This window comes from Coregonus lavaretus, assembly GCF_964263955.1.
Source record: "Coregonus lavaretus genome assembly, contig: HAP1_SCAFFOLD_999, whole genome shotgun sequence".
Taxonomy (NCBI): Eukaryota; Metazoa; Chordata; class Actinopteri; order Salmoniformes; family Salmonidae; genus Coregonus; species Coregonus lavaretus.
Window position 1 is genome coordinate 158,571 of NW_028157599.1, and position 24,122 is coordinate 182,692.

A 24,122-nucleotide genomic window follows, 5' to 3' on the forward strand; every position below is an offset into this window, starting at 1 on the left:
GCACAATTGCTTTTGCTGTTATTCTAATTTACCGGTAATGTCTACTCTACTGGTAATGTAAAGGGCGCGTGTATCATTTCATGGGGCATGTATTGCCGGGAGAACAAGTGTGACATCACATGACTGGCAGCGCCGGGTGAGGAGGAGTAGCGGTCGGAGAGTTTACTTTGCCTTCGTGGGAGTGTTGTACTACAGTACGCAAACCACTGAAAGACAAGTTGAAATCAAAGTTAAGGATTTCAACTCGGCGGTGGTCATTTGAGGATATCCGTGCGGATTCCCAACTTTTTTTTCCTCCATTGGTTGCGCCGGACTTTACTTTCTTTGTATGAAGCGACCCTTTAGTGTGACTCGACTGCCCCGAAAAGAATCCATATCTGGTCAAAGTATTCAGCTGTCACAAAGCGGGACCCGTTCGCTATAAATAGCCCTGGATAAGCTGTGGAGGAGGTACGTGCATATGAAATAAGTGCTTGTTCTAGCGGACTAGTCCTTAACAAATATTAAAACTCACTATTTCGCATATAAATAACTTTTGCCATATCCCATGATTTAACCGAGACCAGACCCTAACTGAAGCTTCAAAGTTACCGGCGTTCACTCGAAGTGTGGAAAAGACTGAAAAGTATTGTTTTACTTTTTGTATTTATAATGCGAAGTTATGCATTCTTTGCATTTTCAACTGTCATCGAATCTGTCTATGAATGACAGACATATGTCTGCCTGTATAAATTCCTGACCTATATCTTGTTGATCTATGGCTTTTAAAGTACAATCGAAGTGTACATTTTTTTAAAATAATACTAAAATATTGCAAGCCTGCTACCCAATAACAACAACAACCTTTCACATGATCTTGCTGCCTGGCCTGCTTTATATCAACTCCAGAAATTGATAGGGACAATTACAAGCATTCTAAACATTAACTTATCTCCCCACTCCACTTTTGTCTTTCCTAATATAGTATAACATTGTTTGCAGTTAACATAACAAATGTTATTATATTGGATCAAATGGAAACGTTGGAGAACATTGTGAAAAGATTGTCGATTTAGGCATTTTCCGACAGATTTTGGTTTTAGGCCTAGATCAGCAACAAGTGTTCAGCTCTTGAATGTCACTTGTATTAGCCTAATGTCTTACAATTTGTGCTGTATGTGTAAGTAAGTACTAAGTAAGTAGTACTTATAGTATGTGGTTGTCTTACCTAGCTACCTTAAGATGAATGCTCTAATTAAGTCGCTTTGGATAAGAACCTCTGCTAAATGACTTAAATGTAATGTAGTACGATAACCTTGAGCTAGGAAACTACGAGACACCGTCATTATGTTCATAATCATGCATTGTTACAACATTGTTACAGCAGAAACCAGGCCTCTCTATAAATATGTTCCTGTTTCCCAGATGACTGGGAGTGACAGGGGAGCTGTTTTTATCAGCTGTCCCCCATCGGGGTTTAGGAGGCAGGCCAGCCTTTACGCTGCAGTTCGACCCACAAACGTTAAACTCCTCTCTGACCAGCAGGATGCTAGTTTAGTTGTGAAGCCAAGCAACAGATATAGTACTGGGGTGTATTCATTACGCCGATTCTGTTGCGAAACGTTTTGCAACAGAAACAGTTTACTCCAAATGGAAATCGTTTTGCAATGAAAACGAGTTTCTATTGGACAAATTCAGGTAGGTCCTTCCCCGTTTTGTTCCGTTTGCTCTGTTTGCTTCTTAAACTGTATACTGTTTCCGTTGCAAGACATAAAGAATACACCCCTGTTGAAAGAAAAGTACTGTAGGCCAATCTCCTTAACGCAGTGGTTCCAAGATGTTTTTGGGTCATGACACATGTCATGATTCCCGCCTAAAGTTAGTTGTTGTTGTTGTTGCAAAGCCAAGTAGACAGTGCTGTCGAAAGTTAAGTACAATGGCAGTTGTTCCCAAATGTTTATTTTGACCCACATGAAGATTGTAGCGTTTTTACGTGACCCATCAAGCCGGTCACAATTTGCTCCCTTCCCCTTGGCCCTAACCCTCTGATGTTTGCAGATCTGAATTGTCTGGGTAGGTATAGGCCTAAGCAATGTAGTGATGAAGCTTCCACTATATAGATTAAACCTTACAGATCTGCAAACATTGAAGGGTAAGGGATGTTTCTAGCCATGCTCTGGGCTTGGGACACAATCCACTAATAGGTCCCGACCCCACCCAGCATTTGGGAAAAAAAGCCTTAAGGTATTTGGCTGAAGTGTTGTTGGACCTGCAAACAGCATTCTTAATGCATTTTTTTCACCAGGCACAAACATCTCTGGACATTCCAGACCGTTAAGCAACACAAGTTAGTTTCTGTGAGTCAAGGACTCACTTTTCGGTGTTTATCCAACACATCACGTTATTGGTGTTTACCAATAGTCTCTAATCTCTAATTTCTTGGATAGATGTGGTGTTTGGATTTTGCTGGTAGGTCTACATCTTATGACTCAGCTAGTAGGTCTAACTGGATGTAAAGTAGGTCTAACGTAGGATCCAGCTGGTTGACCAATCAAACCATATTGACTAAACCTTGTCTCGTTTGATTTTGTCGTCCACATTCTTGCAGACTTCCTTTTGAAAACATTGCTGGGCACTTAGTTGCCTTTTTATTTTCGTTTTTTGGGGAGTTGTTGGGATTCAATCGCGCCGCCATGTACACCTCCTACAAGAAGGAAGTAGTGAACTACAGGGACGTGGATGAAGATGAACTGCTGAAGAAACTCTCAGAGGAAGAGCTACAGAGGCTGGAGGATGAGCTGGAGGAGTTAGATCCTGACGTAAGTCTAAAACTCTGATCGTCTTGGGGGGTGTGTGTGTGTGGTTATGCATACATGGTTATCTGGAGCTAGGAGTTCGATCCTGACGCGAGTCTAAAACGTTTATCTTTTTACAAGCTCAACATAGATGAGAGAAGGTTCGGGAACAGAACAGTGCATTAAATCACGCTATCACGTTAAAAAGTCTAGGACTATAAAAGGATCCTTAAACCAAACATACAAACCTCTATGCAGTAGATCATGGTATAACGCTCAGATATTAAAGTTTACAGGTGTACCAGAGCCCTGGTTAAAAGTAGCACACTATATAGGCATTAGGGTGCCATTTGAGACATGGGGAGAATCTCAATTGCGTCCTCTCTCCTCGCCTCCTTCTCAAAACCCATTGGAGGAAAAGGTCAGAGGGGCGGGACCAATGGCTTTCTCATCCAATGGGTTTTAAGAAGGAGGCGAGGAGCGAGGACGTGAGGAATATGCTATTGAGATTCTCCCACAGACTAAGACTGACAAAGGATACTCAAACCAACGTAGTCATGACTAGATCTTAGCTGGAAGCGTTGTTGGATGATGACGTAGCCTAAGTCTGTCAGATTGATTTCAGATTTCATGTTAATTTTGAAACCTTTGACATTCTTATAGAGCATGAACATATTAACCTATCATATCACGTTCATATCATATATTAGCCTATATATCATATCACTGTATATTAAATTCAAGTAGGTCTAAAGAATACAAGGATCCTCAAACCAACTTCCAAACCAACTTCCGAAACCATCTTCCAAAACCAACTTCCCAGTGAAGGTCGAGAAAAACAGCAATTTCTCAGAGTGTAGACCTCATCTGTTATTTCTAATATAATATATGTTAAGTTATAGGCCTATCATATATTTATGATACTGTATAATGCGGCGGTGCTTGACCTCATCTGTATCCATAAGCAGTTCATCTGTAGAGGTGTTGGCAGAAGCTGTAATAGGGTTATGATGAATGGCCGACAGCTCATATAAAGTCTGGACGCCTACAATACCAGGAGAGCCATCCCAGGCTTAGATGACTGGGGGAGTGTGTGTGTGTGTGTGTGTGTGTGTGTGTGTGTGCATCTAGTGGTGCTACTCCGTCTTTCCTTGACAATATCATCCTGATCTTCCACAGAGCCATGTTAAAGAGTCAAACTGATATGTCAGGTATAAATACTATGTCTTTAAGTGGTCAGTGCACTGTAGGTGCTGAAAGCTAAGATAAGATTTTAGTCTATCGCTATAATATGGACCTGGTTTGGCATGCTGCGGTCTAAGAATAGCTATCTGGGTCTGGGAACTGCCTTTGTTATTTCTGTTAGTGTTATTTTAACACAGTTTGTGTGTGTGTGTGTGTCCTTTCACTGTTGCGTTCAGCTATACGTCACACTAGGAAGTGTGTTACTATCTCAATGTTTAATATTTCGAGAGTGGGTGAAAATGTAGTATAAACAAGTGCAATCCCACCCATTGCTATCATTATTGGCCAATGACAATCCTTCCCTGTGGTTAGAATACCCTCGTACCTAGAATAAGTGCAACCTATTGTTAGCGTTATCGGCCAATGATAAATCCTTCCTGTCTTTAGAATGCCCTGTTGCCGGCCGGGATGAGGCAGAAGGATCAGACCAAGAAGGCTCCGACCGGAACCTTCCAGAGAGAGAACCTGGTAGCCCACCTGGAGAAGCAGGCCAAGGAACACCCTGACAAGGAGGACCTGGTTCCGTTCACTGGAGAGAAGAGAGGTATGACCGCAGGCCCCAGCAGGATAGAATACCACTATAGGCCTGTGCTTCACTGGAGAGAAGAGACGGACCCAGTTAGATCTGATCTGAGCACTGCCATAGCGCTGTGCCGACCCCCAACCAGGGTTGGGGTCAATTCTATTTCAATTCAGTCAAGGAAGTTATCTGAAATGTCATGCTTACTCATTGAGAAGTGTGGTAGGGGCCCAGTTCCATTTTGGTTCATACTCCAGATAGGTGTAACCAATATGGCATAATCTCCATTTGTGGGGTGAAGCCATCCCCCTATTGTTGACATGTAATCCTGTCAGATCTATGAACACAGAAGGGATAGGAGCTAGCTTGGCTAGGGGAAGTGGCTTGAGGCCAACATGGACCGTGGCCAGGGACATACAAGCAGTGATAATAACCTTGTGAGGTGAACCCTACTGTCAGCAGGCCAAGATACTAATATTTTCAGAACATTACAGCCATGTAAATAAAGGCCTAATGTCCTACATCCATCAGGACCAATCAGTGGTCTCAGACAACATCTAGTTCCAGGAAACTGGACCCAGTCGCAACCCAGTTTGTATGCTGGTTCATCTGTTCTTGCATATATCTGGACATATCGAGCTACGAAACTGCCTACCTACCTACCTCAGACAGTCTGGTTCTGGGAAACTGGGCCTGCCACAACTGAGTCCTCTAGTTCGTCCTTCCTTATATCTGGACATATCCAGGTAGAAATCAGGGCCTGGTGCCAGCTGACTCATCCCAGATCCACTCAGGTGTAGATGTAGCCTGCTGGGTATCAGCCTGTCTCTCAGTGTACAGTCTGGGGGGATCCGCTTTAGCGAGGTAAGGTCCGGAAACCCTAATCTTGATCACATAAGAAGTATTATTTGGGATGCAAGATGATTTGTAGATCACTGATTCTGTGCAGTCCGACTGCAATGTAGCCGATCTCAAACACTCAAGCAAGCACTGTGTCTCAGCCAAGCCTGATAGGTGACAAGTACTGACCAACCACAGAGACGAACATCCTGCTACATCCTGGCACCCAGCAGCTAGCTTGAAGGTGAGGTGACTTTCCAGCTGGAAGTTGGAACGGCTCCATTGGTTCCATTGTTTCCACAGACCCCAGAACAGATAATCCAGGCTAGAGTCAAGGCCAGCAGGACGGACGCTGCTGTAGCTGATCCTGGACCTGTGACTGATATGAATAAGACCTCAGACCTCTGGGCATGTATTCATAAAGAGTCTCAGAATAGGAGTGCTGATCTAGGATCAGTTTAGCCTTTTAGATCCAAATGAATATGATTACATGGACAGGGAGGAACCTGATCCTAGATCAGCACTAATCTGAGATTCACGATACATATGGCCCCTGATCTAACGGTAGACTGTGGCTACGTCCCAATTATCTTTTCCCAAAGTCTGCACTTGCATACTTCCCATTATGGATTTACTCCCTCCAGCTAATGATTACTTTTAGATCCACGACAGGGAGTGTGCAAGACAAGTGCACAGTCTGCAGACTTTGGGAGAAGGGCACAGCCTGTCACTGCAGCCTTCCTCCCCCTAGTGTTCATTCACATAAACCTGTTCCGGTGTTTTGAGGCTTGGCCGGGGCAGCATGACGTGTGGCACTACATGCCAGACATTTCTGGGTATAACACAAGAAGGTCTTCGCCCCATCTGTCCCAACAGGCTGCCTGGCTTTTTAGAGCTCACTCTGAGTGACAATATGAGAAGCGCACCATGACATATTGTGATATTGCATATCAGCCTTGTATTTCTCCATTATCAGTCGGTGTAACTTAGATGGAAAACAAAATGGACGTTTTCCTCACAGAATGTATGATCATGTTCACTGTATAATGGTAGTTGGCTACTGGTGATTGGGTAATGATCAGTCTATTTTAGGATCGAGGCATTGATGTTTCTGCTTTCCTGGAGTCAAATTACCAATTTAAAAATGCAGTTAGATACGAGCATGTATAGTAGTGGGATGGTAGTAGTAAGAATAGTAGTATTAATAAGTATATCAAATTCAAACAATCAAATGTATTTTATAAAGCCATTTTTTACATCAGCAGATGTCACAAAGTGCTTTACAGAAACCCAGCCTAAAACCCCAAAGAGCAAGCAATGCAGAGGCAGAAGCATAAAAACTCCCTAGAAAGGCAGGAACTAGGAAGAAACCTAGAGAGGAACCAGGCTCCGAGGGGTGGCCAGTCCTCTTCTGGCTGTGCCAGGTGGAGATGAATATATATAGTGTAATGTACTGTAGTAATGATTGTCCACTATCTTCCAGGTAAAGTCTTTATACCTAAGAAAGTGGTGGACCCCATCATGGAGAATGTGACTCTGGAGCCAGAGCTGGAGGAAGCACTGGCCAACGCCAGCGATGCTGAGATCTGCGACATTGCCGGTAGAAAGACATGCACCTGCATGTACACACATACATTTTAGGGGTGTAACGATCCATCTACTACATCGATGTATCGATTTATATTCCTATGATCCAACTACATCGATCTGTGCTCGGCGAGTTGGCCTTTTGGACAACATATATCAATCTAACATCGTTTTAAAATGTAATAAATCGATTGTATCGATACTAGGAAATAACCCATTGGATTTAAGCACGTCAGACTTTATATGGATGTTTTTTCTTAGCACTTTTAATGATAAAGGCTTTAAACATTACTCGATTCAGTCTGCCTATCCGTGACGTCATCGCCCCGCGCCAGCAGCAGCGCAAAGGCGCAAAGACAACAAAACATAGCATGGCGGACGACAGAGGAGAAGCCGACGAGCGAGAAATTATCAAGCCACCATTGCGGTCCTTACAAGAAACAGGAATCTAGGAAACTTCACCTGCACTGTCCAGTATCCAGGTATTTATTTCAGTCACACTGGTTGAATTTTTGGCTAAAAGGTTACTGAATCGATTTCAAGTCACTGAATCGTTTCAGATCGTATCGTTCTAAATGAACCAATATCGTCCTTGAATCGTATCGACAACCACGAATCGTGATACAAATCGAATCGTTGTTAAAACGAATCGTTACACCCCTAATACATTTACAGACAGATGGAAACAGATCCCTTTTTTGCCATCTTTTCTGCTATCACCGTTCCTCTTTTATTTTCAGTCTATTCACCTTCAGCGAATACGTTTAAATTCATGCTAACTAAACAGTCACTTTAGAACGATCACTGACACTAAATCAACTTCACTTTTTACTCCTCCATCAGTAACTTCCTCCTTTCCTCCATCAGTAACCTCCACCTTTCCTCTCTAACTCTCCTCTGTCTCGTCTAGTGACCCCACCCTTCATCTCCTTCTCCCTGTTCCCCCATATCCTGCCATGGTCATCACCACCATTACTGCTCCTCACTGCTGTTGGACACCCTGGTTGTCCTCTCTCTGGGCCTTATGACAAGCAGCCGCGGTATTTGCCAGCCCACACACTAGCTAGGGCCGGGACAATTCCAGTACTCGTTAGTATCGTGGCAAGGAAACAAAAAACACGAAGTAAATTGAACTTCTTTAGGAAAACAGCCCTAATGTTGGAAACAAACATCATTATGTTGTCATCCAGAGTCACATTTATTTGTTTTCCAAGCTATAGCACACAATATTTTACATACAGCAGGTTTTTAAAGGACCAAAGAGATTGATCTGCTTCATGTTTTCATTTTTGCCATGGTACTACTGGTACCATATACTGGTATCGTCCCGGCCCAAACACTAGCTGCACATTATCTTAACTGCATTTCTCTCCGCTTCACTAAGTGTTAGTGTCAAGTGGTTTGCTTGCCAGCGTTTGGTTTGGTCCTCCCGGACATTTCCAATGGTTTGTAATTAATCCACAGCCTCCTCATGATGAGTTACCAACTAACTCTTAGACGGCTCGTTCTCCGTTGTTTATCTCGAAGAAAACTAACTGTTCTCACACTCTCTGTCATACTGACAGATAAAAAATTATACGCTGGCTCTTTTCTTGTTGCTTTTATGCTGAACTATTATCTTTTCACTCGCTTTTGTTAATTTGTGCTCGAAGTCATCTAGGGTGGTCTCGAAAGCACATTTTATTTGAGTTTTCCCATCAAACTGGACACAAGATAAAACGGAATATAATAATAATAACACATTTGATTTCAAGCGCTTTTCAAAAACCCAAGGGCGCTGTACAGCAAAAAAGAGCGGGAAAAAAAGCAAAGATAAAACAATTAAAAATGTAAAAGAAAGCTAAAACTGGGATCTTTGCGATAATCAAAAAAAACATATTGACTAGTCAAGCATGGTTACTCCAGTGAGGTCAATTTATAGACACCGTTGTAACTGTGGAAGCAGAGGAAACACAAGCCAGAATAATGTCTGCATTGTGTCAAATCTGCAACAGTGACACTTGCTACTTAAACAATGTATTTAATAATGACTTGAAAACGCTGGCATCGACGCAAGTGTTGTTCTTTTGTATGTCTGGCTATGACATGGATGACTATCTATTGCTGTGTGTGAGATGTTTTGCGAGCCGATAGTTTGGCTTGGATGTTTGCGAGTTTGAACAAGGCAGCTCTCAAGGCCCACTTGTGGGTGTCCTGTCTGCTGTCTTAGCCAAGTAAACATCATATGCTGAACTAAGGAGAGCATTGGCACTCACACCCACGTCAACTCTTCTGTGTTTATCCTTCAGTGTTCACGTCATTTGACACAATGTATACTCTCTCTCTCCCTTCTCCCCTCTCTCTCTCTCTCTCTCTCTGTTCCTCATCTCTCTCTCTCTGTTCCTCCTTTCTCTCTCTCTCTCCCCCCCCTCTCTCTCTCTCTCTCTATCCCCCCCCCCCTCTCTCTCTCTCTCTGTCCCCCCTTCTCTCTCTCTGTTCCTCATCTCTCTCTCTCTGTTTCCCCTCTCTCTCCCTCTGCCCCCCTCTATCTCTCTCCTTTTGTCCATCTCTCCATCTCCTCTCTTCCCTCCCTCCAGCCATTCTGGGAATGCACACTCTGATGAGTAACCAGCAGTACTACGAGGCTTTGGCCAGCAGCAATATAGTCAACAAACAAGGCCTTAACAGTAAGTGTCCCGTGTGTGTGTGTGTCTCAATCCCTCCTGTCAGTGCCAAAGCTCTCGGGCATCGTTTTAACAATGATTCATCTGTTTATCCTTTCATGTATTGTACGTATTAGGGTTTTGTTTTTCAAGTGGATTTGAGTTAAGACTGGCACCAAAGCGTACGTGTTTCAGGCAGTTCAGGGAAGTTAATAATAAAACATGAACGGAACCAACGTCAAAGGTCCGAAGAGAACTGGACAAAATGTTCCTGTTTCAACTGAAGACTTTTACAATCCTCCGTTGCAACATTTCTGACGTTAAATAATATAATTTAAAGATTTGCTGTTTTAGCCAAACAAACTTTTAAGTGCAGCAAATATTTATTAACTTTCAACTTTCAACACCAAAAGTGCATTTGTTTTGCAAATATCAAATAAAAAACAAATCACATTTACATAAGTATTCAGACCCTTTACGCAGTACTTTGTTGAAGCACCTTTGGCAGCAATTACAGCATCGAGACTTCTTGGGTATGATGCTACAAGCTTGGCACACCTGTATTTGGGGAGTTTCTTCCATTCTTCTCTGCAGATCCTCTCAAGCTCTGTCAGGTTGGATGGGGAGCGTCGCTGCACAGCTATTTTCAGGTCTCTCCAGAGATGTTCGATCGGGTTAAAGTCTGGGCTCTGGCTGGTCCACTCAAGGACATTCAGAGACTTGTCCCGAAGTCACTCGTGCATTGTCTTGGCTGTGTGCTTAGGGTCGTTGTCCTGTTGGAAGGTGAACCTTCGCCCCAGTCTGAGGTCCTGAGCGCTCTGGAGCAGGTTTTCATCAAGGATCTCTCTGTACTTTGCTCTGTTTATCTTTCCCTCGATCCTGACTAGTCTCCCAGTCCCAGCCACTGAAAAATATCCCCACAACATGATGCTGCCACCACCGTGCTTCACCGTAGGGATTGTGCCAGGTGTTTTCCAGACGCTTGGCATTCAGGCCAAAGAGTTCAATCTTGGTTTCATCAGACCAGATAATCTTGTTTCTCATGGTCTGAGAGTCCTTTAGGTGCCTTTTGGTAAACTCCAAGCAGGCTGTCATGTTCCTTTTACTGAGGAGTGGCTTCCGTCTGGCCACTCTACCATAAAGGCCTGATTGGTGGAGTGCTGCAGAGATGGTTGTCCTTCTGGAAGGTTCTCCCATCTCCACAGAGGAACTCTGGAGCTCTGTCAGAGTGACTATCAGGTTCTTAGTCACCTCCCTGACCAAGGACCTTCTCCCCCGATTGCTCAGTTTTGCCAGGCGGCCAGCTCTAGGAAGAGTCTTGGTGGTTCCAAACTTCTTCCATTTAAGAATAATGGAGGCCACTGTGTTCTTGGGGACCTTCAATGCTCCTGACATTTTTTGGTACCCTTCCCCAGATCTGTGCCTCGACACAATCCTGTCTCTGAGCTCTACGGACAATTCCTTCGACCTCATGGCATGGTTTTTGCTCTGACATGCATTGTCCACTGTGGGACCTTATATAGACAAGTGTACGCCTTTCCAAATCATGTCCAATCAATTGAATTTACCACAGGTGGACTCCAATCAAGTGGTAGAAACATCTCAAGGATGATCAATGGAAACAGGATGCACCTGAGCTCAATTTCGAGTCTCATAGCAAATGGTCTGAATACTTATGTAAATAAGGTATATCTGTTTTTATTTGTAATACATTTGCAAAAATGTCTAAAAACCTTTTTTCGCTTTGTCATTATGGGGTATTGTGTGTAGATTGATGAGGATTTTTATTTAATCAATTTTAGAATAAGGCTGTAACGTAACAAAATGTGGAAAAAGTCAAGGGGTCTGAATACTTTCCAAATGCACTGTATGTATTGCTAATAACATATTTTCTGTTGCCGGTGTTATCCAGTGTACTCAGTAAAAGCCTGTGTTTTCCTATAGGTGTTATCTAGTGTACTCAGTATAAACCTGTGTTTTCCTATAGGTGTTATCCAGTGTACTCAGTATAAGCCTGTGTTTTCCTATAGGTGTTATCCAGTGTACTCAGTATAGGTGTTATCCAGTATAGGTGTTATCCGGTGGACTCGGTATAAGCCTGTGTTTTCCTATAGGTGTTATCCAGTGGACTCAGTATAGGTGTTATCCAGTATAGGTGTTATCCGGTGGACTCGGTATAAGCCTGTGTTTTCCTATAGGTGTTATCCAGTGGACTCTGTATAAGCCTGTGTTTTCCTATAGGTGTTATCCAGTGGACTCAGTATAAGCCTGTGTTTTCTTACAGGTGTTATCCAGTGGACTCGGTATAAGCCTGTGTTTTCCTATAGGTGTTATCCAGTGGACTCTGTATAAGCCTGTGTTTTCCTATAGGTGTTATCCAGTGTACTCGGTATAAGCCTGTGTTTTCCTATAGGTGTTATCCAGTGTACTCGGTATAAGCCTGTGTTTTCCTATAGGTGTTATCCAGTGTACTCGGTATAAGCCTGTGTTTTCCTATAGGTGTTATCCAGTGTACTCGGTATAAGCCTGTGTTTTCCTATAGGTGTTATCCAGTGTACTCGGTATAAGCCTGTGTTTTCCTATAGGTGTTATCCAGTGTACTCGGTATAAGCCTGTGTTTTCCTATAGGTGTTATCCAGTGTACTCGGTATAAGCCTGTGTTTTCCTATAGGTGTTATCTAGTGTACTCGGTATAAGCCTGTGTTTTCCTATAGGTGTTATCCAGTGTACTCGGTATAAGCCTGTGTTTTCCTATAGGTGTTATCCAGTGGACTATGTATAAGCCTGTGTTTTCCTATAGGTGTTATCCAGTGTACTCGGTATAAGCCTGTGTTTTCCTAAAGGTGTTATCCAGTGTACTCGGTATAAGCCTGTGTTTTCCTATAGGTGTTATCCAGTGTACTCGGCATAAGCCTGTGTTTTCCTATAGGTGTTATCCAGTGTACTCGGCATAAGCCTGTGTTTTCCTATAGGTGTTATCCAGTGTACTCGGTATAAGCCTGTGTTTTCCTAAAGGTGTTATCCAGTGTACTCGGTATAAGCCTGTGTTTTCCTATAGGTGTTATCCAGTGTACTCGGCATAAGCCTGTGTTTTCCTATAGGTGTTATCCAGTGTACTCGGCATAAGCCTGTGTTTTCCTATAGGTGTTATCCAGTGTACTCGGCATAAGCCTGTGTTTTCCTATAGGTGTTATCCAGTGTACTCGGTATAAGCCTGTTCCTGATGAGCAGCCCAACTCTACGGACGTGGAGGAGACGCTGCTGAGGATGCAGAGGAACGACCCTGACCTGCTGGAGGTCAACCTCAACAACATCAAGGTGCTACATTACATTGATGTACACGCGCACAGTCAGTATAATTGATTGACATGATGTAATTCTGTCCTCCTACCGAGCCACACGGGAACCCCATAAGAGACACACATTTACCCCACTATTCTCAGTCTGACTTCAAGAGGTCAGGGCAAACCTCTACTCTGGAGTCAACATTTGATTTCGGTTATTCTCCAGTCTTTTCAAATGCATTTGTAGTCAGTCCGATTGAAACAGTAGTGTGTGTGTGTAGCTTTATTGATTGAAGTATTGCCTCTTGTGTTCCAGAACATTCCAGTGAAGACACTGAAGGCTTATGCAGACGCCCTAATAGAGAACACTGTAGTGGAACGCTTCAGCATCGTGGGAACCAGGAGTAATGATCCCGTAGCCTTTGTGAGTATTGCTGTTATGTCTGTAACAAATCACCTACCCACATACTGTAACCGTCACATCAGACAATGTGAATGTACACGTCTCCTAGTCTTAATTCGAAGTCATCTGGAAATTCAATAAACAAATGACCTCCCATGGCCTTGATACCTGAGCCTGGGGCCTGGTCAAAAATATATATAGGGAATATGGAGCCATTTCAGACGCAGACATGGCTCTAATTATACCCCATATAAATATACTGTCCCCATTTGCTGTGTCTCTGTGCCTCAGGCCCTGGCAGAGATGCTGAAGGTGAACACCACACTGAAGAGTCTGAACATAGAATCCAACTTCATCACAGGGACGGGTATCCTGGCTCTCATCGCCTCACTGCAGTCCAACACAACCCTGCAGGAACTCAAGATCGACAACCAGGTACAGTAAACTTCTACTGAGAGACAATGGAAAGGAGGCCTGGGTAAGGCCAAAATATCACAAATATTCCGACTTCTAATAATAATTTCTCAAGGATGCTTTAAGATACAAATGTCAAATACATTTATATGTCAACAATCCTTCCTCCAAAGGATCATTCTATTGATTACATTCCGTGAAAATCCCCCCTGGTTTCGTGAGGATTCACCCTATTTTTGCTGTCACAGTACCCAGTCCAACCAGTCACAATAAGACGTCACAAGGAACACTTGAGTCTACTGTTTCAACAGGGTCAGATTGTAAAAAGCTAATAGCATTAAATGAATTCATTGTGGTATGACATTTGTGCTTAGTGCAAACACATAATAGCCCATATTCCTCCCCAGTGCTCAAAACTGGTTGAAATGAGGTCATTGCAACTACCAGGATTCAACCAGTTTTGGCTGCAATCTGGTTAATCAGGTTGTTGAAATGACCTCATTTCAACCAGTTTTGCCCACACTGGGCTATGTCTTGCCAGTTAAGGATTTTTCCTAACATAATCTGTGCTGAATCTCTTTGATTCCGTAATGTTTTATATTTATACACATGACTAACAACGTCGTCTTCATTTATTCATTGTGGTTAATCATGGATGAAAATTACCCAGAGGACAAGCTGGTTGAAATGACTCCATTTTACAACCAGAAATGGCATTATTGTAAGCAGTTATTTCAAACAGGACATTGGGAAATCACCTAGGTTCACTGGTTTACATTGGTTTACATGACGTAATGTCTGGTTGTAAATTGGTTTGTAATGGCGTCATTTCAACCAGTTTTACCCGCTGGGTGATTCCTTCTATGTCCAGTTTTTTCCCCTAATTTCAAGCTGCCTATCTGACAGTGCAGACAGGCTCAATCAAACACTCAATTTGTAAGGAAAAAAATACTATTTGAACCCAGGTCTGATTCCCCCTCTCCCCTTCCTCTCCCCCTGCATGTCTGCCTCTAGAGCCAGCCGCTAGGTAACAAGGTGGAGATGGAGATAGCCAGCATGCTGGAGAAGAACACCACGTTGTTGAAGTTTGGCTACCACTTTACCCAGCAGGGCCCCAGGCTGAGGGGCTCCAACGCCATGATGAACAACAACGACCTGGGTGAGATGATGGTTCTGCTAACGCTAATGCTAACAACCTGGCTGAGATGGAGGTTCTGCTAGAGCTAAAGCTAACAACCTGGTTGAGATGGAGGTTCTGCTAGCGCTAATGCTAACAACCTGGCTGAGATGGAGGTTCTGCTAGCGCTAATGCTAACAACCTGGCTGAGATGGAGGTTTGGCTAGCGCTAGCGCTAATGCTAACAACCTGGCTGAGATGGAAGTTCTGTTAGCGCTAATACTAACAACCAGACTGAGATTGAGGTTCAAAGACTAACTCACTCCCTCACTCGAGATTAAAATCTCTCTTTTATACTCACTGTTTCTCTCCCATCCATACTCACAATCTTAGAGATGGTCATTAATTCATTCAATCAATCACCGACCCACCCACTCACTCCATTTTCCAAAACAACGTTGAACTAATAAAACCTGTTAGAGAAGGTGCAGGGCATGCATCAGATGGAACTCTAGACCCAGTAGTAGCCTATTGTAAACCATCTTAATTCACCATCACTGTTTTACGTATCTAAATAATGGGAGGAGCTAAGCCAATCACAACACTCGGCTGTTTAGATCCCTTCCTGGAAGATGACATCACTAGAACTAAAGTGGTGTTCCAGTGAAACGCTCCCAGACTTCCCAATGTGATCCCTCACAACAGCTGAGACACCACTAGAGACATGGGCTGCGTCCCAAATGGCACCCTATTCTATTTATAGTTCACTAACCCATACAGTAAGGCTCTGGTAAAAAGTAGTGCACTATATAGGGAATAGGGTGCCATTTGGGATGCACCCTCAAATCGGTCTATTCAGGGACGTGTGGTGTTGCCTGGCTACCCAGACTCCTTGCTCCGGCCAAACGCTACGCCACTCCACGCTCCCGGGCGATCGTATCTTCTCCACAATGAGTCTGTATCTGAGTACCTCCCTGACCCGTCACCGAATGCGAGCACATTCGGGGCCGTCTGATTGGTCCAGAAACCGATGGGTTGGGCCAGAGCCAGAACACACGTGGATAAAGCGGCGGTTTGAAAATGTGTAATTGGCTTTGATAATCTGATTTGCTAGAGATGATCCAATCGATGATCCAATTGATGATGACTTTGTTTAGTACAACGCCCCTCGTGCCCCTTGTCACCACATATGACTTCAATGATGACAGTCTCAGACTGAAGTATGTAGCGAACGACAGAGCAGCGGAATAATTTAGTGTGAGTCATCGGGCTACTTATTTTGGGTCCAAAACACATGATCAAAGACATGTCAGGTCTTGTACAAAGTCTGTAAAAAATAAAAGAAATTATGTTGTGGTAATCTCTTGGAATTAAATAATTGACCTAGTTTGCACACAAACATCAATGTGTCATCGTGTTGTTTTACATAACGATGACATTTCTCTTGAACACAGCATGGTGCCAGTTCTATCTTCTCGGTGACTCTTCCGCAAAATATGTGCATGAGCCACTCTCGTCTTGGTTGACGTCTATTTAATCATAATATTTTTCCTCTTCTAGAGTGAGTGAAAGAGGACGTATGTGAGCTCACTGTGTGTGTGTGCTTCACTCATAGTGCTCATGTGTGTGTGTGTGTATGCCAATGTTTGTTTGTTTATGTGTTTACCACTGTTGTGTTGCAGCTCGGGTAATCCGATCTGATCATCACTCGGACGGTTCCTTTACCCTCACTTTGTCCGTGCCGGAACTGGAGAGGGCATTTGGTAAAAAGTTCAAGCCAAAACTCACCAAGCCCAAGACCAAGAAAGTAAAGACAGCCATTGTATCCTCTTCCTCGTCCAACCTCGTCAACCTTCTCCTGCTTCTTTTCCTTGAGTTAGTCCCACGGCTCCCTGCGTTGTGCCTTCCATTCCTCCTCATCTCTCGTCATCTCTTCTCTTCCCAACAGTGGCAGATCTGGCAATCTTTCTTCAGTAACTCTTGAGTTCTTAAGTGGGTCTTCACTGTAGGGGACTGCTTGCTTAAGGGCTTTTTCCAGTTAGAGCGAGATGGGAGAAGATAGTGTCTTTGACCTATTTTCTTCTAAACTGCCTCTTTCAAACCTTTGGAACAGGGTTTTTTTTCTGCTTTTTCTTAATCTTTTCCCAAATCTTTCAAACTTCCAAACTGTTTTTCTTACTGCTTCCAATTCTTTCTTCATTGCCATTCCTTTGAGTCAAGTATTTGTTGTGTTTGAATAAAACATGATTTGACAGAAGACACAGAAGGTGCTGATATGTTTTAATTGTTAGTCTAATTTCTCTTGTTTTCTTCTCTGTCTGACCATAGTAAGAAAGAGAAGGCTTGAAGGAGGTCCCATCTTCCCCAAGTGTCGGACAAGCGTGTAGCGCCGCCCGTGCCAGGCGGTAGCACTGCACTGCCCCGCACCGCCCCGTATTCAGCCAAACACCCTCCAACAGATATCCCATCAACCCCTGCTTCCCCAACCCTAACCTCGAACCCCTCCGCCATGACAGAAATGGTTCCATTCAGAATATCAGGGGCTTTCTTGTTCCTACTGTGGTATGGAGTTGATCTACTATTGTACATGTGTTTTTTTCCTTCACAGTTTTCTACTGATATTGGTTTAGATATCTTCAGTAATAATAATATCTGGTAATTGTGACATAGAGAAGCAGCCCACCTATACAGAAAATATTTATTTTGTTGTTAGTATGTTTACTGGAGATGAACTTGTTGTGGTTGAAGATGAAATGGTGTTACACCCATAATGTATATTGTACCACAGGCCATGGGCAGCAGGTAGCCTAACGGTGAAGCGCGTTCGGCCAGTAACCAAAAGGTTGCTGGTTCAAATCCCCGAGCCGACTAGGTGAAAATAAATCTGTCTGTGCCCTTTAGCAAGGCACTTCACCCTAATTGCTCTTGTAAGTCGCTCTGGATAAGAGCATCTGCTAAATGACTAAAATGTAAATGACTTAACTTAGTTGTGACGTTAATACCACATTACGTATTTCAGCATTTCGCAACCACTTAACGTAATGTTTTTCAGTGTGAGGTTCATATAAGATAAGTTGTTAGTCTGCAGCTCGCACTGTCTGTAAGCAAAAGGCACATAATGGTACATAGAAGCTATCTTCAGAGGAATTGTTGCAGAATAAAAACATTTTGAGGTGGAAAGTACTGTAGTATTACTGATCTCTAGTCAGTTTAACTCTTCTCAGTCAAACCTTACACAGAGAGAGTTTGCTACTAAGCGTTTGTTCTAGATCAGTTTTGTGACGAAGTCGATATCTACATAGACTGACCGGGTGAATCCAGGTGAAAGCTATGATCCTTTATTGTTAACACTTGTTAAATCCACTTCAAATCAGTGTAGATGAAGGGGAGGAGACAGGTTAAATAAGGATTTTTAAGCCTTGAGACTATTGAGACATGGATTGTGTATGTGAGCCATTCAGAGGGTGAATGGGCAAGACAAAAGATTTAAGTGCCATTGAACGGGGTATGGTAGTAGGTGCCAGGCGCACCAGTTTGAGTGTGTCAAGAACTGCAATGCTGCTGGGGTTTTCACACTCAACAGTTTCCCGTGTGTATCAAGAATGGTCCACCACCCAAAGGACATCAAGCCAACTTGACACAACTGTGGGAAGTATTGGAGTCAACATTGGCCAGCATCCCTGTGGAACGCTTTCGACACCTTGTAGAGTCCAAGCCCAGATGAATTGAGGCTGTTCTGAGGCAAAAGGCAGTGTAACTCAATATTACGAAGGTGTTCCTAATGTTTTGTACACTCAGTGTATACTTGAAGTTTGTTCACCAGTGTGTTGGTCACTGGTGGACAAACTGATCTAGGACAAGCTCTTAGTGGCTGTCTCTATGAGGGTGGATTGACTGAAACTGATTTGGAATCAGTACTTACACCCGGCAGATGTGATGATGTGTCATCATGGCTAGTTATGATCGATTATGTTAAATTATTACTTTAGTTACACAGTAAAGGGAGTTGCAGCATCCCCCCCCCCTTTCAGTTACACTGGTAGAAATGCTGTTAGTTGAATGTGTCTGCAACCCAAAAGTGTGCAAACTAAGAATTCACTGTAATCACTCTGTAGCCTATCAAAGCCCAAGCATAAAGACAAACGACTTTTCCTGCCTGTTGTAAGATCCTATGAGATGATTCCTTAATGAACACTCCTTCAGGTATTGTTGCTATGTGACCAGGTATCAGATGTGTCATGCACCAGTTGTTTTTGAGGGGAGCACTGATGACTAAATTCAATATCCTATCATAAAATCTGTGTAAAATACACTAGGTATATTATATTGGATGAAGGATGGATGAGGGGGATACGTGCCCCCTCCGATTCAATGGGCATGATGCTACTGATTCGGTATATTACTGTATGGTCAAAAAGGACAACTATGGTGTACAACAACCCATCCCAATATGAACTACTGCTGAATATGACTGTGTTCTCCTCGCCCTAGCCTGGCTGTTGTTCTTTCTCTACAGTATTTGCTTGAGTATTGAGTATGTTTTTTGTTTTCTTTTGTTCATGGATAAATCAGGTTTGAAAGTATTGTGTGCTGTGATATTTTTACTGTTTTTACAATTCTTGGCGTATGCACCAAACCACCTATAACACTGCCCTCTTGGGGAAGGTTGAGAGAACTACGTAATTCCAGTCAGCCAGACCCCCAATGAGACTTGTGCCATGATGGGACCAACCGCTGCAGCCAAAGTAAGAAGCGTTGGTCGGTTGGGGTTGGTGGCTGACTGGATATTTCCTGCTAAGACTACCCAAATATTACTAACTTTTTAAGTTGCGTCCTTTGTCAATATTTATTGTACAATAACCTAACCCTCTCAAAATAATGTGTTTAATTTATCTAAAGAACAAGACATACCTCTCACAACATTGGGGGAAAAAACGTTGTGTATTTGAACCAGTTTTATTAATTCTCAAGCAGAACATACATGATGGTCCTTTATTGCTGATAGCATTCCATTCTGATTACCAACTTATCATTCTTACAACCAACCCACAACCAAGTACAACATAATTATCAAGCATTATTACCCTCTTCGTTTTTTAACAGTTCTTAGGAAATTCAGACTTTGACCAACCTTCTGGCAGTCCAGTGGGAAAACAACAGATTTCCCTTTTTATTCGGGTGATGGAAAAGCTAGCCCTCCAGTCAACACAGATTTTGTAATAGCTTTTTAAATCATGATTAAATCATTATTTTTTAAATAGCAAATCCTGATAGCGTTGTTGTTGAATTCCGGTTTAATGTCGAAGCATAACGTTTTAAGTGGTACTGCTACACCATTGTCATCCTCCCCGTCCTAAAACTGTAAATGAAATTCCTGAACGCATACATTTTATAACCATTATTACATCATACCTTATGATAATATAACCACATTCAAAATCAGAGTTATTGCCATATATTTTTGCGTGACTAAGAGAGGAAAAAAAGGATATTGTACATATTCACAACTTGACTTGACAAATGGCATGCAAAGACATAAGGTACACAGAATTGGAATATAAAATTTAGTTTAGACCTACGCCAAGACCGTTTGGCTACACCGGGCTAGACATGACGACACAGTATGTGGACATATATACGTGGGTGCAAACATTTTCACATAAACCTCATAGACAAAACCAAACATTACCCTAACATCATGATATTATTCTTCAAATTTCCTTTAAAGATAAAATATGGCTTATAGTATTATTCTCTGATGTTTTTGTTTTTAGACAGACGCACGTATGATTATTTTTCATTTATCATTTTTTCCAACCAACCTCAGGCTATTTACAAATAAAACAGGTGAAGCGTGGAATGTTTTTTATTTTAATTTCCGGTGCTAACTCTCTGCTGCAAGGGGCCAGAAAATTAATCTAAAACTCTCACCTAGAAGGATACCGTAACAATCTAATGTAACTCCAACAACGTTGTTGCTCGGCTACTTCTTCAGCATGTCTTGGAGTGGACCAGGGAGGTATTTCATAACCGTGTCCATGATGCTCACCTCTTCCTCATCGTCGTCTCCGCAGCCCTTGGGCACGGACGACTTAGGACGGGTCAGACTGCCCTCTGCAGACTGCTCCATAGCAGCCTGGGCCTCAGCCTCAGCCTCCTCCCTTTTCTTAATTCCGTACTGGAAAAACAACATGATAATAGCATTATAATAACGTTACTATTATAACATTGTGTCAGACTGCCCTCTGGAGAAAACGGATAGTAAAGTAACAACTTTATAATAACATTATCTCAGAAAATACACGTCTTATGAACACCACGTGGTTAGGAGGGAGCTGGGGAGTGATACAGGAATTGTCTCCGTCTTTTTTAATGCCATAATAAAGTAAAGAATAACAAAACATTTAAGCATTAGGTCAGGAAATACAGGAAAGACAGTGGGGGTGGAGTTATTTTTTAATTATGTCCTTCATAATGGCATTAACAATAATATGGCAACAAAAACATTGGGCGCGTGCGAGCGAATCACTTTTGTTAAGTCGCCGATCATCGTTGGTCACCGCCTTTCAAAGTGTGTTGCATTGTGGTTATGAAAATTAACTGACTTGCGACTAGCTGTCGACTGCATGAACTTGACAATCATGTGATCAAAGGCAGTGGCGTGTATTCATGGATGCCAAGGGAAGCCAGGCTTCCCCAAATATTTGACCAATAAAAAAAATACAATTATAAAATAATTGTATTTTGTCTCTCTCTGTGCTTTCATAATTTTCGGTCAATTCGCAAGTAGCTGAATCTCACCGGAGAAATCAACCGAGGGAGGGAAACAGCGCCCCTCTGTGACAGTATGTGTAGCCCATGTATCTGATACTGTCTGGACCAAAAGCATTTGATTGATTGATGCCAGCAAGCATTTGGCCAATTATAAAATAATTAGCCAATCAGCATTGAGCTGAGCTCAACTGTGGGTTGTCCTGGTGCAGCAAAACGCCCCGCAATAGAGGCCAGTTTGGATTTGGCTTCAGACCAATCAAATCACTTCCTTTGCAAAACGTCTGCTTGTGTTGATGTCCTGCGGTAGCTAGCTTGCTAAATCGGCCCTTTCCTAAGCAATGGATGGAGATGGGGATATGAACTTGTGGTTTTGACTTAATTCTCTTTACAGGCCAATGATTATGACGTCAATTCTGATCTAACCATAAATTAATATGTTGTGCCACTGGCCTGAGATGACTGAAGTTCAATATGTAGCCTAGATGTAGCATAGTAGGCTCACGTTAACTAGCTAGCTAACTTAGATGGTTCATTGTTGCCCATGCGAGGAAGTCAGCCTAGCAAGCATTTTAGCTAGGTAGCCTATGACAACTTAAAGTGTACTCTATGACAGAGTCATGGACCCTTTTGCCAACATGAAAGAGAGGAGGATGACATAGGCGTTCAACTAGTCTACATTCAACTAGTCTACATTCAACTAGTCTACATTCAACTAGTCTACATTCAACTAGTCTACAAGAAGGGTGAGTGTAAATATTTGCATTGTGGACTTCACCAGACAGATGTTGCTCTCCGGTTCTGTGATGAAACAAACGTACAGTATGTGTAGTTGAATTTATTCCACCACTGTGTGACTTGTATAATATAATGCCATTTAGCAGACGCTTTTAGCCAAAGCGACTTACAGTCATGTGTGCATACATTTTAAAGTATGGGTGGTCCCGGGGATCGAACCCACTAAACCCACTACCCTGGCATTACAAGCGCCATGCTCTACCAATTGAGCTACAGAGGACCACTTGTCTTTTTGTTGTCACAGCCTTATTGTATATAACGATGGTGTATGAATGAATGGGTTATAGAGCAAACAACGCAATTGTCACAACATCGGTTGTAATATGCCTTTTTTACTGGCTTGGCTTCCTCAGTGATTTTACCCACGCACCGCTACTGATCAAAGGTCATGCAGTTTTTTATAAATTTGCCTTCTCACCAACTGCACCATGCAGCCATCACCTGCATTGTGGGAGGCACTATTTGTCAACCAATCATTAGGGTGTTTTGACATGGCAGCTAAACTCAGCAATAAACGTCCTCTCACTGTCAACTGTGTTTATTTTCAGCAAACTTAACATGTGTAAATATTTGTATGAACATAACAAGATTCAACAACTGAGACATAAACTGAACAAGTTCCACAGACATGTGACTAACATAAATGGAATAATGTGTCCCTGAACAAAGGGGGGGTCAAAATCAAAAGTAACAGTCAGTATCTGGTGTGGCCACCAGCTGCATTAAGTACTGCAGTGCATCTCCTCCTCATGGACTGCACCAGATTTGCCAGTTCTTGCTGTGAGATGTTACCCCACTCTTCCACCAAGGCACCTGCAAGTTCCCTGACATTTCTGGGGGGAATGGCCCTAGCCTTCACCCTCCGATCCAACAGGTCCCAGACGTGCTCAATGGGATTGAGATCCGGGCTCTTCACTGGCCATGGCAGAACACTGACATTCCTGTCTTGCAGGAAATCACGCACAGAACGAGCAGTATGGCTGGTGGCATTGTCATGCTGGAGGGTCTTGTCTGGATGAGCCTGCAGGAAGGGTACCACATGAGGGAGGAGGATGTCTTCCCTGTAACGCACAGCATTGAGATTTCCTGCAATGACAACAAGCTCAGTCCGATGATGCTGTGACACACCACCCCAGACCATGACAGACCCTCCACCTCCAAATCGATCCCGCTCCAGAGTACAGGCCTCGGTGTAACGCTCATTCCTTCGATGATAAACGCGAATCCGACCATCACCCCTAGTGAGACAAAACAGTGAGTGAAGTGAGTGAGCACTTTTTGCCAGTCCTGTCTGGTCCAGCGACGGTGGGTTTGTGCCCATAGGCAACGTTGTTGCCAGTGATGTCTGGTGACCTGCCTTACAACAGGCCTACAAGCCCTCAGTCCAGCCTCTCTCAGCCTATTGCGGACAGTCTGAGCACTGATGGAGGGATTGTGTGTTCCTGGTGTAACTCAGGCAGTTGTTGTTGCCATCCTGTACCTGTCCCGCAGGTGTGATGTTCGGATGTACCGATCCTGTGCAGGTGTTGTTACACGTGGTCTGCCACTGTGAGGACGATCAGCTGTCCGTCCTGTCTCCCTGTAGTGCTGTCTTAGGCGTCTCACAGTACGGACATTGCAATTTATTGCCCCGGCCACATCTGCAGTCCTCATGCCTCCTTGCAGCATGCATAAGGCACGTTCACACAGATGAGCAGGGACCCTGGGCATCTTTCTTTTGTTGTTTT

At 43.1% G+C, this 24,122-nt stretch overlaps 1 protein-coding gene across 1 annotated transcript; it reads left to right on the forward strand.

Moving 5' to 3' along the window:
• Positions 1-83: 83 nt before the first annotated feature.
• Positions 84-19,408, forward strand: tmod1 (tropomodulin 1). Its single transcript, XM_084199253.1, has 11 exons — positions 84-450; positions 2,588-2,798; positions 4,407-4,563; positions 6,863-6,979; positions 9,543-9,632; positions 12,796-12,926; positions 13,209-13,316; positions 13,587-13,730; positions 14,724-14,868; positions 16,509-16,633; positions 17,155-19,408. Exons 2-11 carry the CDS (start codon positions 2,673-2,675, stop codon positions 17,155-17,157), a joined length of 1,146 nt encoding a protein of 381 aa, XP_084055379.1. The 5' UTR covers positions 84-450; positions 2,588-2,672; the 3' UTR covers positions 17,158-19,408.
• Positions 19,409-24,122: the final 4,714 nt, after the last annotated feature.